General features: G+C 39.4%; 1 protein-coding gene across 1 annotated transcript in view; it reads left to right on the top strand.

Annotated features, from left to right (window-relative positions):
- LOC118104734 (copine-9-like) overlaps positions 1–14,050 on the top strand; it is a 176,357-nt gene extending 162,307 nt beyond the window's left edge. Inside the window, exons 17-20 of the mRNA XM_035151826.2 lie at positions 271–373; positions 1,353–1,410; positions 8,456–8,529; positions 11,047–14,050. Coding sequence (XP_035007717.2) covers positions 271–373; positions 1,353–1,410; positions 8,456–8,529; positions 11,047–11,265 — 454 coding nt within the window. The 3' untranslated portion in view covers positions 11,266–14,050. The remainder of the gene's footprint in view (positions 1–270; positions 374–1,352; positions 1,411–8,455; positions 8,530–11,046) is intronic.
- Positions 14,051–15,305: the final 1,255 nt, after the last annotated feature.

Genomic DNA, 15,305 nt, shown 5'->3' with positions numbered 1-15,305 from the left:
TGAAAATGTTTTCTGGAAGACTGATTATCAGGATGAAGTGACATTTCAAATGTGAGCAGTGATGCAGAGGTTTGTCTTTACATATAATTTAACATGTCCGTGTGACCAAAGTGTCTGTGATCAGTACCACCACATTAGACTATCTCAAATGTCATTTTAATTAACCAATCTCTCTCTCTCTCTCTCTCTCTCTCTCTCTCTCTCTCTCTCTCTCTCTCTCTCTGTGTGTGTGTGTGTGTGTGTGTGTGTGTGTGTATATTATGTATTTAGATGTGCGGGAGAAGTGACCGACGGCTCCCAGTACTTTGTGCTGTTGATGATTACAGACGGTGTCATCTCAGACATGGATCAGACCAAGGAGGCTGTGGTGAATGTGAGTCAACATTGCAAACAAAACACAACACAACACTGTGTGTAAGGCCCTTTTCAGACCTTAACATATAGACTACTTCTGTTTGAATGATTGTTGTTTTTAGCCAGTTCAACTATGTAGAGCCAGACAGGGCTGAATGAATCATTTCATGCAGCTTTACAATGAGAGAAGATTTTATTCATGTGAAAAAATGTATACATGAGTCAGTGCTATTATTAGTGGTGGCCTCAAATAGGTCACTGCACATGTGTGTCAGACGTCTTTCCAATGTGGTCTAAGTGATCAGATCTCAAATGTGTCCTCAGTGAATCTTGGGTGTGTTGACACATGAATTTAGAGCTGATTGGATCACCTGAGATGGATGTTAATACCAGGTCTGAACAGGGTCATAACATGAACTCTACTTTGTACTGTAAGATTTTTTCATGTGTTTTCCACAAACATCTGCTATTAACAACTCAATGTCCAGATCATTTTATTATGAGCTGAAAATGTTGCGACATTGACACTGCCACTCACAGCATTTTCAAAATGATCAGTGGGTGAAGTAAGTCTCAGAGGAGGTTGAAGTTACACTTTAAATATTACAGTTAGAGGCATATCACTACAGCTTTAATGTGTGCATTGTCAGCTGAAAAATGTACACGGCTCCAAGATAAGTATGTATGGACAAAGAATAACATTCAAACCCACTTCAATGATACATGATTGTTTCCTAACGAACCCCATAGAGACCCCACACAGGTGGATGCTCTTTATTCAGTCATGGTCATTTGGTCTCAGCCACTCGTGATTTCCCATATTTCCCTTATATGTCACAATGGCGACTTAATAAATCAACAGTTTACAACCCAGTGAACAAATAGTCTCAGTAGATTGTGTTCATACGTACATATGTGTGTACTTGGTATAAACAGTGTGTATTTTTGAGTCAGGGATCTGTCGTGTGGCTTACAAGCCCCCTGTGTTCTCTCCACAGGCAGCCTCCCTGCCCATGTCTATCATCATAGTAGGAGTGGGCCCTGCTGAGTTTGATGGTAAGTGTGTGTGTGTGTGTGTGTGTGTGTGTGTGTGTGTGTGTGTGTGTGTGTGTGTGTGTGTGTGTGTGTGTGTGTGTGTGTGTGTGTGTTTGGGGCGCATCAGTCCATTTACAATCAACGCAATAGAGGAGCCTTTTCTTTACTTTCACTGCTGCGTTGTGAAAATCATTCATGGAGCGACACTTGCGAGCTAGTTCAGGCAGCCAACTCGAGCTGCGCTGCTCCAATCATGTGACATACATCATGTGACATACCTCACTCTCCACAACCATCTATAATACACACCCACCTTATCAGTTGGTCTATTTAAGCAGAGAGAAATTTCCCATCATCCCCTTTACTCGCACTGCTGCTGCAGTATTGCTGCCAGTTGCTTCAGCCCCTCCACCACCCCAGCATCCACCTGTAGGCTCCGATGGGGGGGTTAATGGTGCTTTAATGATACTGTACATGTAAGTACAGTTTAACAAAGACTCTTGACGTGCACACACTGTGTCTTTCAGACGCCTTGACCTATTTACTAAATTAGTTTCCATGGAGATGTAAAATTCTTGCATTTCAAAGAGAACATTTGGCTTCCTCCTGAGAACAAATTGTTTAGAGTTCCCTTTTTCACACGTCAGTCATTTAAAGTGATAAAATATTGCATGTTGACGAGCATTAACTCACCAGATTCAAGGATGAGGCCTGTCACTGAACGTTGTCTGTGGGAGTGAGGAGGCTCCATGGGACATTCTGAACACTGATTCTCAGATGATGATGATGTCTAATGGTTCCCATGACATTCTATCCTGCAGTGGAGCAGATGTGTCACACTAGAGCTGCTGGCTCATGATGGGCTGCTGTACAAAGTTAAGAGCTTCTATTTAGTTATAAGGCTCTGAGTCGTGCATTCAGACAGAACGCCACCACTCTCTTTCCACAGTCAGTGATAACTGAGATGCTAATTAGAAATCTGCTTGAATGTCTTCATTTTCAAGACCAACATATGGGAAATTTCAACCTTTCCAACAGAGAACATTTCCGGAGGCTTGATATGTAATTAACCACCAGCCAATAACAGTGTGTCTTTAATTAAATGACCTGCTTTTATCGGAGAACTGCACTTTGTTACAGCTTGGGTTTGATTTTTATAGCTCCATTCATCCCTTTTTTCAGCGCTGCCAAAGAGCAAGATATCCTTGCATGGTATTTTTATATTGTAATAACAGATCTTTGCAGATATTAGATATTTAAGTCTCTTCTGAGATGCTCTCTGTGTCCGATTAGAAGATAGAAGAATCATAAATTCCTGCATCCACCTTTCCTCAAGCCTGTGTCTAAAGTGGGTGAGGTACCAGGGGACCTTTAGTGTTTATGTGACAGCACCATAGACAAATGTTTATGTACATAATCATAATGTTATGAATGAATGTGAAGTTGGAGTCACTGGGCAGTGAAGGTTGGCTCCAGGAAAAACCAAAAATATAGTGTGGATGTGGAGGTTAAATATGTGCACAAAAGGTGACATTGACACAGTGACACAGGTATGAATCATGCGGTGTAATTTTCTTGAAATCAAAAAATGGGAATAGCACACAAATCCAGTGAAACATTTTATGGGTGCTGGTCTCAACAAAACATCACAACACATTTAAAAAAGATAAATTCACACATACTAAAGCTCCTGGAGCACGAGGCTGTTCCTGAAACTTCTGATAAAGAACAATCGCCATCTTAGATACCCACAACCCATTTTGAACAAATCATGTGATATATCAGCAATACAGAATATATTCATATCATAGTTTAATAAATATACATTGAAGAATAATGTACAGATTCCAAAATATAAGCCCACATATAGAATTCATGTCACATCCATATTTGGTATTCCAAATAGTAATCCAGTAGTCATTTTCTTGACACAGGGGGAAAATGGTGGCACATTCGATGCATATGAATAGAATTTCATTCCTGTTCAGAATCACTTTCACATCTCCATGTTTACAGTCATGCATGGAAGATGGTTCAGTGCCCATATTTGTTATTATGGTGGAACAACATATAGTACAAGTCGTCAAATTAATGACCCACCAACCTTTTGTTGCAATGTCATAATTTAAAGACGCTGCAATGGTTGTTTTGCACTTTTACTTATTACATGGATAAAAAGCATTTTTTGGTGCCTGATGCTCAGTTTGGTTCCAGGCACCTAACATCTGTTGGGTTGGCCCGTTGTCAGGATGTTATTGTGTAGTCTGAATTCTGCCCTGAGCACAGGGTCCCTGGTTCTCTGTTGGCAGGAGTCTTTGTTAAAAAACAATTTCATTTTCATTTCATTTATTTGATCCAATTCTTAAAGGCTTCGAAAACATTCTTCTTCACCAGGATTATAGTTTTACGCTTCATGAGAGATTCTTATTTCCGGTTGCGTTTTAAAGAACAAAGGTTATATCATATACTTGTATGCACCAGAACCTGATGACGTCTATGGAGCTGGTTTATTATATTTTCAGTCTGCTGTCAATCAAATCCAATCAAACCAGACCCACACAGTCCTGTTGAAGTAGGTGAGCTGAGTTTTAAGTGTTGTTCTAACAACTATTGTCCACAGGCTGAATATTAACTCTGGGTCCTATTCAGTTGTTTATAAAAATAAAAGATTCAAATGTTTTTTTCTTAAACTTCTCTATCTCGATCTATCTGCAGAAATGTATTATAATATTTAAAATCATGTTTCCATTAGTGTATAATCACCTGAAACTAAGAATCTGTGTGTTTCTGTTCCAATGTTCGTTGGGGCTTTCTCGATAAGAGGCCAATCAGAACCGATTATCTACCCAAATAATCCCAAAGTTTATTAAATATTCTTAACGCTACCGAGCCTCCCCGATCTCGAATCAAAATCGGCTCCAACTGAATACTGAGCATAAACCCACAACAGCCAATGAGAGTGAGCTGACCAGGAAGCGTCACCAATTGGATGTTGTTGGATTGGATTGTTGTACAGCTGCGACTAAACACAACAATAGATTTTGTGCTGCAAAACAACACACGCAAGTGCAGCTAACTGACGATGTTGTTTTTCTTCTGAAATAATGTTTGGTCACGCAAGTTTCTGTGAGATCTCAAGTCTCTGCAATCGCCATAGCAACATTTTTTCCTAGTCTAGTGGGTAGCTCAGACAATTATAAAATTAAAAATCTGTTAAAATAAAAAATCTGTTAAACGTCCAGTGTGTAAGATTTAGGTGAAAGGGATCTATTGGCAGAAATTGAATATAAAATATGATAACTAGTGTGTAATCAAATTGTACAGATTGTAGTTTTCTTTACCTGACAATGGGCCCTTTATATTTAAATACTTATATATATATGTATATATTTACATCAGGAGTGGATCCTCTCTACGGAGGCTACCAAACTGGACAAACTAAAAACCTTTTGAGTTTTTATGACAACTGAAGGTTACCACAGGTTCTCTTTCATGTTTGGAAGGGGAGGGTGAGGTGAGGGGTATTCAGATGCCATTTACATCATGAGCAGATCCTTTTCCTTGGCGTCCATCATGTTTCACCTCCATGCATCAACAGTAGCCCAGAACAGGCCGACCAAACAGTGGCCTGACAGGGGAGCTCTTACATTTTACATGTTACCTGATTTAACCCTTTTTGCTGCCATTTATGTTTAATTGTGTTTTACTTAATTTACCTTACCAACCAATCCCAAAATGCTATTCAATTTCCGCAAAGAGATTATATCCCACCAATCTCAATTTACTACCATGCTGCATCTACATGTGATGGCAAATGTATCATTTTGTAGGAAGTAAGGTATTTTTACATATTTGAAATGTAATGTAAAATTCAGAGAAGCTCATCTTCTGAGCACTATGGAAATAAATCAAGGTTTAATGGCAAAATAAATCAGAAAGGAACAGTCTGACATTGGGGCCTGTGAGTCACTGTGCAGGCAGCAAATAGATGTGAAAGCTTGTGTGTGACAGAGCGAGGGAAACTCAAGCGGTGTTAGAGAATAATGGTGGACATGTGGTGAAGCTATTTGTAAATCCACCTACCTCAGTCACCAATCTGATTGAACTGAACTGTACAGACAGAGGTCCACTTCACTTAAATCAGATAAGACTAAAGTACAAGAGACTTGCAGGAATTAAAGTGACAAGATCACAGCTTCACTGCTGCATTCACTGAATCATCTTTGTTGTTCCTTTTACTGGCCTCCTGTCAGTGTCGGTGTGGGCTCAGCAGAACATTTCACAGTTTCTGTCACTCAGCATCCTGAACTTGTCCATGTGTGTCTGATTTACCCTCTGTGATGCTTGAAAAGCTTGAAAAGCAGAAATGAGGTTTGCAAAGGAGAATATATGATGCATTCCTACTGCAATACAATAAATGTATTCAGTTGTTTGTTTTGCCCAGGTCTGCTCTCTTGGTGATCAAACCTCCACATCAAACCTCTCAGGAAGCACCGTGTGAGGATCAGCCTTTTGAAATCAGAAGTTTATTATTATTACCAATTCTGTTCTGACTTGTTTCATCCACTCTTGCATCTTTTCTTCTCTGTTCCCTCAGGCTCATCTGTCTGCCTCCTTGTGCTGCTAAAAATACATGTCACGCATATTTTGTGGAAGCATTTGAGAGACGTGTTTGAAAATGTGATAGAAAATGGGCCAAAACTGTTGCGTAAGTGTAGCTTTCATTAAAAAAAGACAAACAGAAAGAAAGATTAACTTTTCTTAATCCCTGTGGAGAATTTGAGTAATGAACTGAGGAAAATAAAACATCAGGCAACATCAAATGACAACACTGTCGTGTTTTACTGAGAACTACAATACACACCATCAAATGTAGAAATACACAGCAAGACACGTCTTTTGACTGTGTAGCTGAACAAAAAGGTATTTTGTATAAATTACACACATTTCATTTCATGCACATTTGGCATATTCTGAATATTATCCTTTTATTTGAGGGATTTACCGTTTACTTCTGTTTAGTTTTTTCATCAGTTCATGTGCAGTTTAATGTCACAGGATATCTGGGGTGAAATAATATAATTCTTATAATAAATTCCATAAAAAGACCAACATCAACAGGGAACTAATGTGTGTGTATCCACTCTTTACAACTGTGGTGAGCAGAAGTGAGTCCTAAGTGCTGCTCATTGTGGGAACTGTTGGGTTTCTCTATGGTTTTTAAGGTCTTGACCTTCTATGTAAAGTGCCTTGAGATAATGTATATTATGATTTGGCGCTATAAAAATAAAATTGAATTGAATAAAGCTTGAGGTACCAGCAGGGTCTAAATTAGGTTCTGGGAAATGTTCTATCCCCAAAAAAGTGCTTGTTCAGGAGGAACTTCTTCCTGAAAGCACATGAGCCTTAGGGTGGGACTTTTCTGATTGGTCAAGAACTCTTGCATTTCATTCCACTATTTTGAAGATTTTTGGATACACTGACCCTTGCATTCAATTTCACACAAACCTTTTTATAATTGCTTTCACTTTACGTATTCCCTCTCAGTTTGTTCTTTTCCCCTCATCTCTTTCCACTTCCCACCATATAATTGGTGGCTCACTCTGCCTTCTGAGACTCAGGCAGAGGGACACATGGTCCCTGTGGACAAGGGTGAATGCACATTGCAAATAACCAAATTGAATCCTAATCACATGAAAGAGTGAGACTGACACCTACAGTGAATAGACCCCCTCCCAAGGGTCTGAAGTGGGACACCTCGTCCACAGGCCAGCAGCAGGGGCATCTCTGCTAAACTTTTACATTTTTGGTTTAAAATAAACCATTTTGTTTGAGCTACATGGATCTACAAGAGGGTTTCTCCCTTAGTCACCTTACCCAAGAAGAAACAAAGGGAATGGCACAGAAACCAGTGCTATGTTTTTTGTTGTGTTTGCTGACAGAATCATTGCACAGGTAGACAAAGAACTCCTTCAGAGGATCGAAATGAAAAACAAATTCTTCAACAATATTGTACAGTTTGTGGGTAAACTATTTCCTGTGAGAGGTAATTAACGTTGTTTACTCTGGAAGTGGAGTTCAGTTAGCCAGCCAAACTTTGTACTGCAGACTTATAATGAATTCTACCAGTGATGGAAAAAAGAACACCAGTTGTGAAAATAAAGAATAATTAAGCACCGTAGACTGGTAGAAAACTGATCTCCCCATGACTACTTCACATACATAGACACCACATTAAAACAAAAAGATGCCTCTCATCTTACATGGGATCAGGAGGCTAATACATTAAAGCATATGAATTTCCTTTCAATCTCATACTTCAAACACAGTTCATATTTTGGAAAACCATTACTGATCTTCATATAATGTTTTGATGAAACTGAATACTTTGGCTTGTTTAAACTTGGGTTGATGGTATTGATGATATTTTTATGATGTGATATTTATATCAATGTCTGCAAGGTCAGTCCCCCATTCAAATTCGGTTCACTAGAAATTACTTTTCACCAAAGACATTTAGTAGGAAACCTAAAGCTGGCTGGTTAGTGTTCAGAGGCCATGTGTTTATTGAATGAATGAAACACGTATTAACAGCAGCAGAGGTGTTATGGGATGGATGAGGTGGACAGCGATCGAGTCCCATCAGTGGATTGGTTTCTGCAACAGAAGCACTTTGGTGAAGATGGTGTTTTGGGTTAAATGTAGATAAACATGTTGTCTCTGTAGTCACCGTAAAATGTTTTCTGTTGTAAATCAGACTGGAATATTACAATCCGTGAAACAACCATAAATAAATTCAGTATGTCACTAAGTGGATATTGAATATTTTGGCAGAAAACAAACACTCTGTGAATATTTTACAGATATGTTCTGTGTAAATGTTTTTGGAACTTGACACACTTTTTTTGTATTGTTGCAGTTGCCGTTTAGTTATATAGAAGCTCGATGGTAAGGAGACAGGCTTGTCTAGACTTGCAGCACATCTAGTTTTCTTCTGAAAAATACATGTAGGATGTACAATATATAATGCCTCTACCTAACAGTTACATTTTGTTTTTGTCTGCAGCTATGGAGGAGCTGGATGGGGATGAAGTCAGAGTTTCCTCCAGGGGGCGCTTAGCTGAGAGAGACATCGTCCAGGTGCAGTATATTCTACATACACACTACTGCTCTCCTTTTATGTTGATTTTAAGTTTATCTACGGTGGCCCTGAGAGCTCAACGCTCTGCAAAATAAGAAAACACATGCAAGTAGACAAAACACAAGCAAAGTAAGAAAACATCTTCATCAATTTGACAAAACAACACAACACATTACGCACAATTACAGAAAACGACAACGGAAGTGTTTCCAGGGGACAACTAAAAGTGATGGACCAGTCCGGTTGTTTAATTGTGTGTATTTCGTTGTATTACCTATTTTTTAATTGGCAGGCTAATAGTAAGCAAAACGTCAAAGCTCGGTTAACATTAGACATCGCCAGTAATATCTGAATCATGCGATCACAATGTTAAAATAAACCATTTAACAACTCCAAACTGCAGCAGCAACAACAACCGGACCTGTCCATCACTTTTAGGTGTCCCCTGGAAACACTTCCGTTGTCGTTTTCTGTAATTGTGCGTAATGTGTTGTGTTGTGTTGTCAAATTGATGAAGATGTTTTCTTACTTTGCTTGTGTTTTGTCTACTTGCATGTGTTTACTTAAGTTACAGTGCGTTGAGCTCTCAGGGCCACCGTATTTATCACTGTGACCTGCAATCACCTGCATTGAGCTGAATATAAAAGATGTGGCTCAGAATTGGATCCTGCAGCACAGTGCTTTGGTTAAAACACTGAAGGTTGACTAAAGTTACACTGAGCAAGTTCTGGGAATCAAGAGGACAGGCCAATGAGACGTGAGGTAGTAGATGGAGGTGTGTTCACATAATGGCTCCCAAAAATGCTGTTTGTGGTGTACAGGAAATGTGGAGGACATTTAATCTGTACCACTGTACAATGGTATCAGCAGCAATCGAGTCAAGTTGAGTCCACTGGTTTGAGGGTTGTAGTAGTGAATGGTTTCAGCAATAATCATGTAGTGGTCAGCCCCAAGGAGAACACGTAAGTCAGTTAGTGTCCCTCCACTCAAGGGAGTATAGAATAAGGCTGTAATGTTTTCACATATATGCACTGGTGCCTGGAGAAATTAGTCTTTTTTAAATTTGAAAAGCAGCCGTCCAGCAGGATAAAGGTTGTGTTATAAACAGTGACATGTAAGACGACACTTGCATATTTTTTTTACCCAAAAATCGGCCAATTGTGGTTGTCGATGCAGATGCAGATTTTGCATCAATACTGGCCCACAGACTATAGGCTGCATGGCTGAATAACTACAGGATGATACATTTTGAGTCAACTAAATAGTCTATGACTTTCTTTTGTAAACTGTCACTTGGAACAGCTGATTTGAAACAGACAGAGTAGGCAGAGTGGGCCACCATTATAAAATTGTAAGATTTGTCATGGGACAGTTTTCAAATATTACTGTATACATATTACAGTTTTCAAATATTACAAATATAACTATATAAATAACTCCACTACATATTATTCACATAATGTACAAGGTTCTGCCATTACAAAGTGCTCATCGGGGTTGACAACTCCACTTGAAGTTGTTAGAGTCAGAATCCCTGTCACCATCAGCATCCTCTCTGAGGGGGGTGGGGGACGTGGGGGGACGGAGCACGTACTGGTTCTGGGGCTGAACTACCATCACTAACTGAGCTGCTGGCGAGCAGCACCGAGGAAGCAGCACAAGGTCGTTTCTGATGAAGTTTTTTGGGGGGGTTCACTTCATGTTTGAATTTCAATAGAGGCCTAACAAGTTATGTTTTGAAAAATTATTCAGTTAGTGAGGAGGTCAGGTAAAGGCCTTGTGATATTTGTTCCCAGGAAGACAAACACAGACATGGCATGCCCTACTCTGCTTCTGATTGGTTAACTCTGATAGTGTTATCCTAACTAACCAATCAGAGGCATAGTCAGGCAGGTGATGCTTTTGCTGTCCTGGGAAAAAGCTGCAGAAAAGAGAGTGAGAAGTGGAGGCAAAGTAAGTCAGTGTTGGATATGATAGCTAGTAAGGGGCCTGTAAATCACCACTTCCTCCCACTGTACAAAGATGAAGCCAAAATATCCCAGACCACCTTTCACTGGTGACATCATTTGGAGCCAGAGTCTGCGCTGTAGTGATCGTGAAATGGAGCTGTGATATTGTGGTCCCACCTATATACCCACCTGAACAATAACACGTCAATCATGATGTCTCACCCTGTTTTTATAGCATCATATTAGTAATTAAAACCAATCTTATCAGAAACATACACCATTGGACATAAATCCGTGTGATAAGAACTTCATCTAAATGATTTGACTTTTTTTGGTCCGTGTTCCATTCACTAACATGGATGGGCTGTGGTTTATGACCTATAATACAGCCAGCCACCAGGAGAAAATTCACATGTTTTGTGTGTTAGTGTGTGTGTGTGTGTGTGTGTGTGTGTGTGTGTATTTGTGTATGTGTTGACCAAGCTTCGACCAGAGGTAAACACAATTAATCAAGTACAAACCTTAGGAGCATTTTCTATCATCTTCCGTTCTTCTTTTCCCATCCAGTTCGTTCCTTTCCGGGACTACATCGACCGCTCAGGCAACCAGGTCTTGAGCATGGCCCGTCTGGCCAAGGACGTCTTGGCAGAGATCCCCGACCAGCTGCTGTCCTTCATGAAGAGTCGAGGGATTGAACCCCGCCCCCCCTTGCCTGTCACCTCAGAATCCCCCTCAATGTCCACCCCCACTGCAACCACCACCAAGGAACACAACGTGCATGCCTGAAAATTAGGGCATGTGTGAGTGTGTGTGCGCATGTGTGTTCTGCATGGTTTCCAGGGGTTGATAAGAGGAACCGGGTCAGGCTTGTTTTCACGGTGTACTTAAAGGGACAACTTTCAGAAGAGAAAAATCCCCATTATAAAAGTGTATGTGTAAAGGATTCTTCTGACAAGATCTGGATCACAAGTGTAAAAAAAGTGCAGTTTTGATCTTTTTAATGTTTCTCGTTCTGTCTTCTGTCAGCTCCTGTCACGATACTCCCTCTGCAAGTGCAACACGCAGCTCTGCAGTCACACACAGCTGCATTTAAATGTCATATGGCTGTTTTTCCTCAGTCACTGATTCACTATTTATTTTTTTGAAAACCCAACTTCTGCTGATGTTGTTTCTCCAATCCTCCTTTATTCAGTTCTGGGTCTGTCTGCTCTAATAATGAATCCTGAAGTAGCCGACAATGTGCTTTCTATCAATTGCAAAGAAAGACCGTATGAAGAAAGAGGTCCCTTTCCTTGTTTATTAATTCTCAGGGCATTTCAAAGGCTTGACGGTAACACAGGAAACTGAAAATTGTTGGAACAGAAATTATATCCTTTCCTGGTCGTGGCAACTCAGCACCAGGGGACACCAGTTCTTTTTATTGCATCATGAAAGTGTATGCTGTATATTATTCTATGCTGAAGATGACATTGAAATGTTTTCTCTGAAGGGGTAATGAATGTTCTACATTTCAAGGTCAATATCCAGCGATGGAGCATCGGCAAGTCTGAACTAATCCCACGTGGACATGAAGGGAGACGCTTGCAAGCAGGAAATATCTATGTGGCCCTGAAACAGGCTCGAGATGGAGAAAGGACTGAAATATCCTCCACTTCAGCACCTCCACCTCCTCCAGCGAGCGTACATTTAACAGTATCAGTTTGTGCAATTTATTTCAGCCCTGGTTTCAGAGGACATCCTCATATCAGTGTGCTCCGCTGTCCAGCCTCTTCCTCTAAATTGTAACTCTCTCAGCTGAGGCGAATCATTCTTGACTGAGGGCGCCTCTGTCTGAAGCTGCCTGGAGCTGATCAGTGTGCATTTCACAGTCCAGAATATTTCATATGTAGCAGAGAATGCGTGGAAGTGTCAGGGTCACCTTTACTTTCCTTTATGTTGTTCTGTGGAAAGAGGGAGAAAAACAGAAAATTGAAACAGTGGTTTGGTAAACACTCTTTTATTAGTTCATTAGGTAAAACCAATACAGTCTAATACAGCAGTCCTGCAAAATTCCTCTGTGATGGTTATACTGTTCAGTTTGTGTTTGAACTGTGTTGAAGAGTTGTAATAAAAGGATATAGTTTATATAGTATAGGGGTGCTGTATAACTACTACATTATAGAGACAGGGGTTTTTGTTATTTAGCCTACCATCATTGCTTTGAATGCGTCGGACAAATTAATAGAAACACCTCTCATCATAATGCAGTACTCTTGTGAACTGTTGTATGTGACTATATTAGTGTTAGATAGGTGTACCTAATAAACTGACAACTGAGTGCACATACTGCTGTGTCAGTGACACTGAGGCCGTGTTGACTGCTTTTTAAAATGTATGCACACATTTCCCCGGTCACTTCTGCTGTTTGATAAATGGCTGCATTTCTCCTGTGTTGGCCTGTCAACCAGCAGCTGTAGAAACAGGCTTTTTAGCAACGAATTTAGACTTTTCTGAGACGTTTTTTCCCTGTTTGTAATGCCTTTGTTGTGTGCATGAACAATTCCAGCAAAAGTGAGTACTTGACCATAAACCCCAGATATGATTTACTGTAACAGGTTGAGCTCTTTTTTCTTCCCTTGAACACAGGATCTAAAAACAGATTCTATGAAGTCTGGTTGAAATTCTCTGTCTCTGACCTTTGGAACATAGAGAAATGGTTCAACCTGATAGCAACACAGTAAGTTGGAGGGATTTCCTTCAAGCCAAAAATAACAAATGGATTCATCACTATTGAACTTGTGTCATATTGTAACAGAAAGGAAACGGATATGTGGCCTTATTTCTGTCAAAATTGTGTGTGTGTGTGTGTGTGTGAGGGAGGACTCTATTTTTATATGACAACACAGGACATCTGTTCTTTTGCATGCTTACTGGGCTGATATGCTGCCAATGATTGTACTTGTTTAGGAAAATCTGTATCTCTATTCATATCTGACAATGACTTCAAACTGTATTCCCACATGTGTTGACTTGTGAGCGTTCTTTCTATTTCTACTGTTATTGTGTACAATATACTTGAAGGAACTGCCAACATAATAATAGTAATAATTATAATAATAATAATCCCAAACTTATAGGACTGAGACACATGAATAGTAGGGTAGATTTGTATCACAGTGTTAAAACATACATGCATGTGTGTGTTACTATCCACTAGTACACCAACCCAAAGTCACATACATGTAACCTATTGGATATTTTTGTATGAAGCATGTGAAGCTTTCTATACCGTGTGTACAGTATTAGTTAATGACACTGACAAACAATTTACTGCTCACCAATGCTCCCCAGTTAAATGTGTCCCATGCAGTCTACATGTAGGTCAGATGTAAATACGTCCAAAGTGATGTACAGAATATTTTGTGAAAGGTCTTCCTTCCATTTTGTTCCTCTCTGATACTCTAAATGTGTATCTGTTATTTTTGTCTCCATTTGCGTTGGTCACAGGTAATTTATAGCTTGGTCACTGTTTTCTATCTTTTGCTTTGGTACCAAATAAAGATATTATTTAAGGCAGTGGGCCATAAAGATCGATTTGCTATTGTGAACATTATTATTACACATACATGATAGATAGACAGACTGACAGATGGATGGATGGATGGATGGATGGATGGATAGATAGATAGATAGATAGATAGATAGATAGATAGATAGATAGAAAGAAATTGTTAAATTGTGAGTTTGGTGTGGTGAAGTTAATTTTAAATGTGACATATCCTATGTTTTCTGATATTCTATTAGTGTGATACATATTCTCCACTATCAAAACAATAAGTTTACTAAGGAATAAGGGATGAGGCTTGAACACACTGCGTGAACCACTTTCTTTATATGTTGGTTTAATAACCGGAGCGGAGGAGCTGTACGGTGTTTTCTCTGTTTTATTGTACTGTGCTGCCACTCAGTGGAAACAGGAAGAAAAAACACTGACTGAGGCTGAATATGTTGCTTTATAATTAATCACGCTAAGAATAAGAAGAACAGAATGGTTTAAATTCTAAATAGTGTTAATTAATGCACATGTATCAGTTGATACAATAAAACATGCTGTAAGGCAAAAGTTCTCATTTTTCCTCCGCTAATGACCGCCTACAAGATTGAAAATATTCAGGGGGCCCCCCATATATGTCCCTTGGAATAATTGTACCTTTTCTTTTTTTTACATTTCTACATACTTATGTGAAAGAACATCACAAGAGAAATGGTTTATAAAGATAACCGACATGTATTAAAATATGTTCACCATGGCAACACTGTCGCCTCACAGCAAGAAAGCTCACAGGTCCAACTCTTTTCTGCAGGCACTCGGCCCAAAGACGTGCAGGTTATCTGAGGATTGTCTGTAGGTTTGAACATGAGTCGTTGAATGGTTGTTTGTCTTTTATGTCAGTGATAGACTGGTGACCAGTCCACTGTGTACCTCACCCCTCAGAATACAAGGTAGAATATAGCTAATAGTCCATATCTTATATACTCCCACATAGTGTTGTGATGCGGAAATTTGTTGAAGTAAATATTATATATATCAGAATCAGCTTTATTGGCCATGTATGTCTCCACATACAAGGAATTTGACTCCGTTTTTTTCATTGCTCAATGTACAGCAAACATATGTACAAGTAGGAAATATATATATATATATGAAAATAAGACACAACAGAACTGACAATAACATGGAGAAATAGTGCAATGATGCAGAGCGCAGATGCTAGAATAAAAATGGAAAGGTTGTCACAGGATACTTTATGTACATGAGGTAGGTGGAATATGCATGTATATATATA

The sequence above is a fragment of the Hippoglossus stenolepis genome, chromosome 3, assembly GCF_022539355.2.
Source record: "Hippoglossus stenolepis isolate QCI-W04-F060 chromosome 3, HSTE1.2, whole genome shotgun sequence".
Classification (NCBI taxonomy): domain Eukaryota; kingdom Metazoa; phylum Chordata; class Actinopteri; order Pleuronectiformes; family Pleuronectidae; genus Hippoglossus; species Hippoglossus stenolepis.
This window is presented reverse-complemented; position numbering and strand designations above follow the sequence as displayed.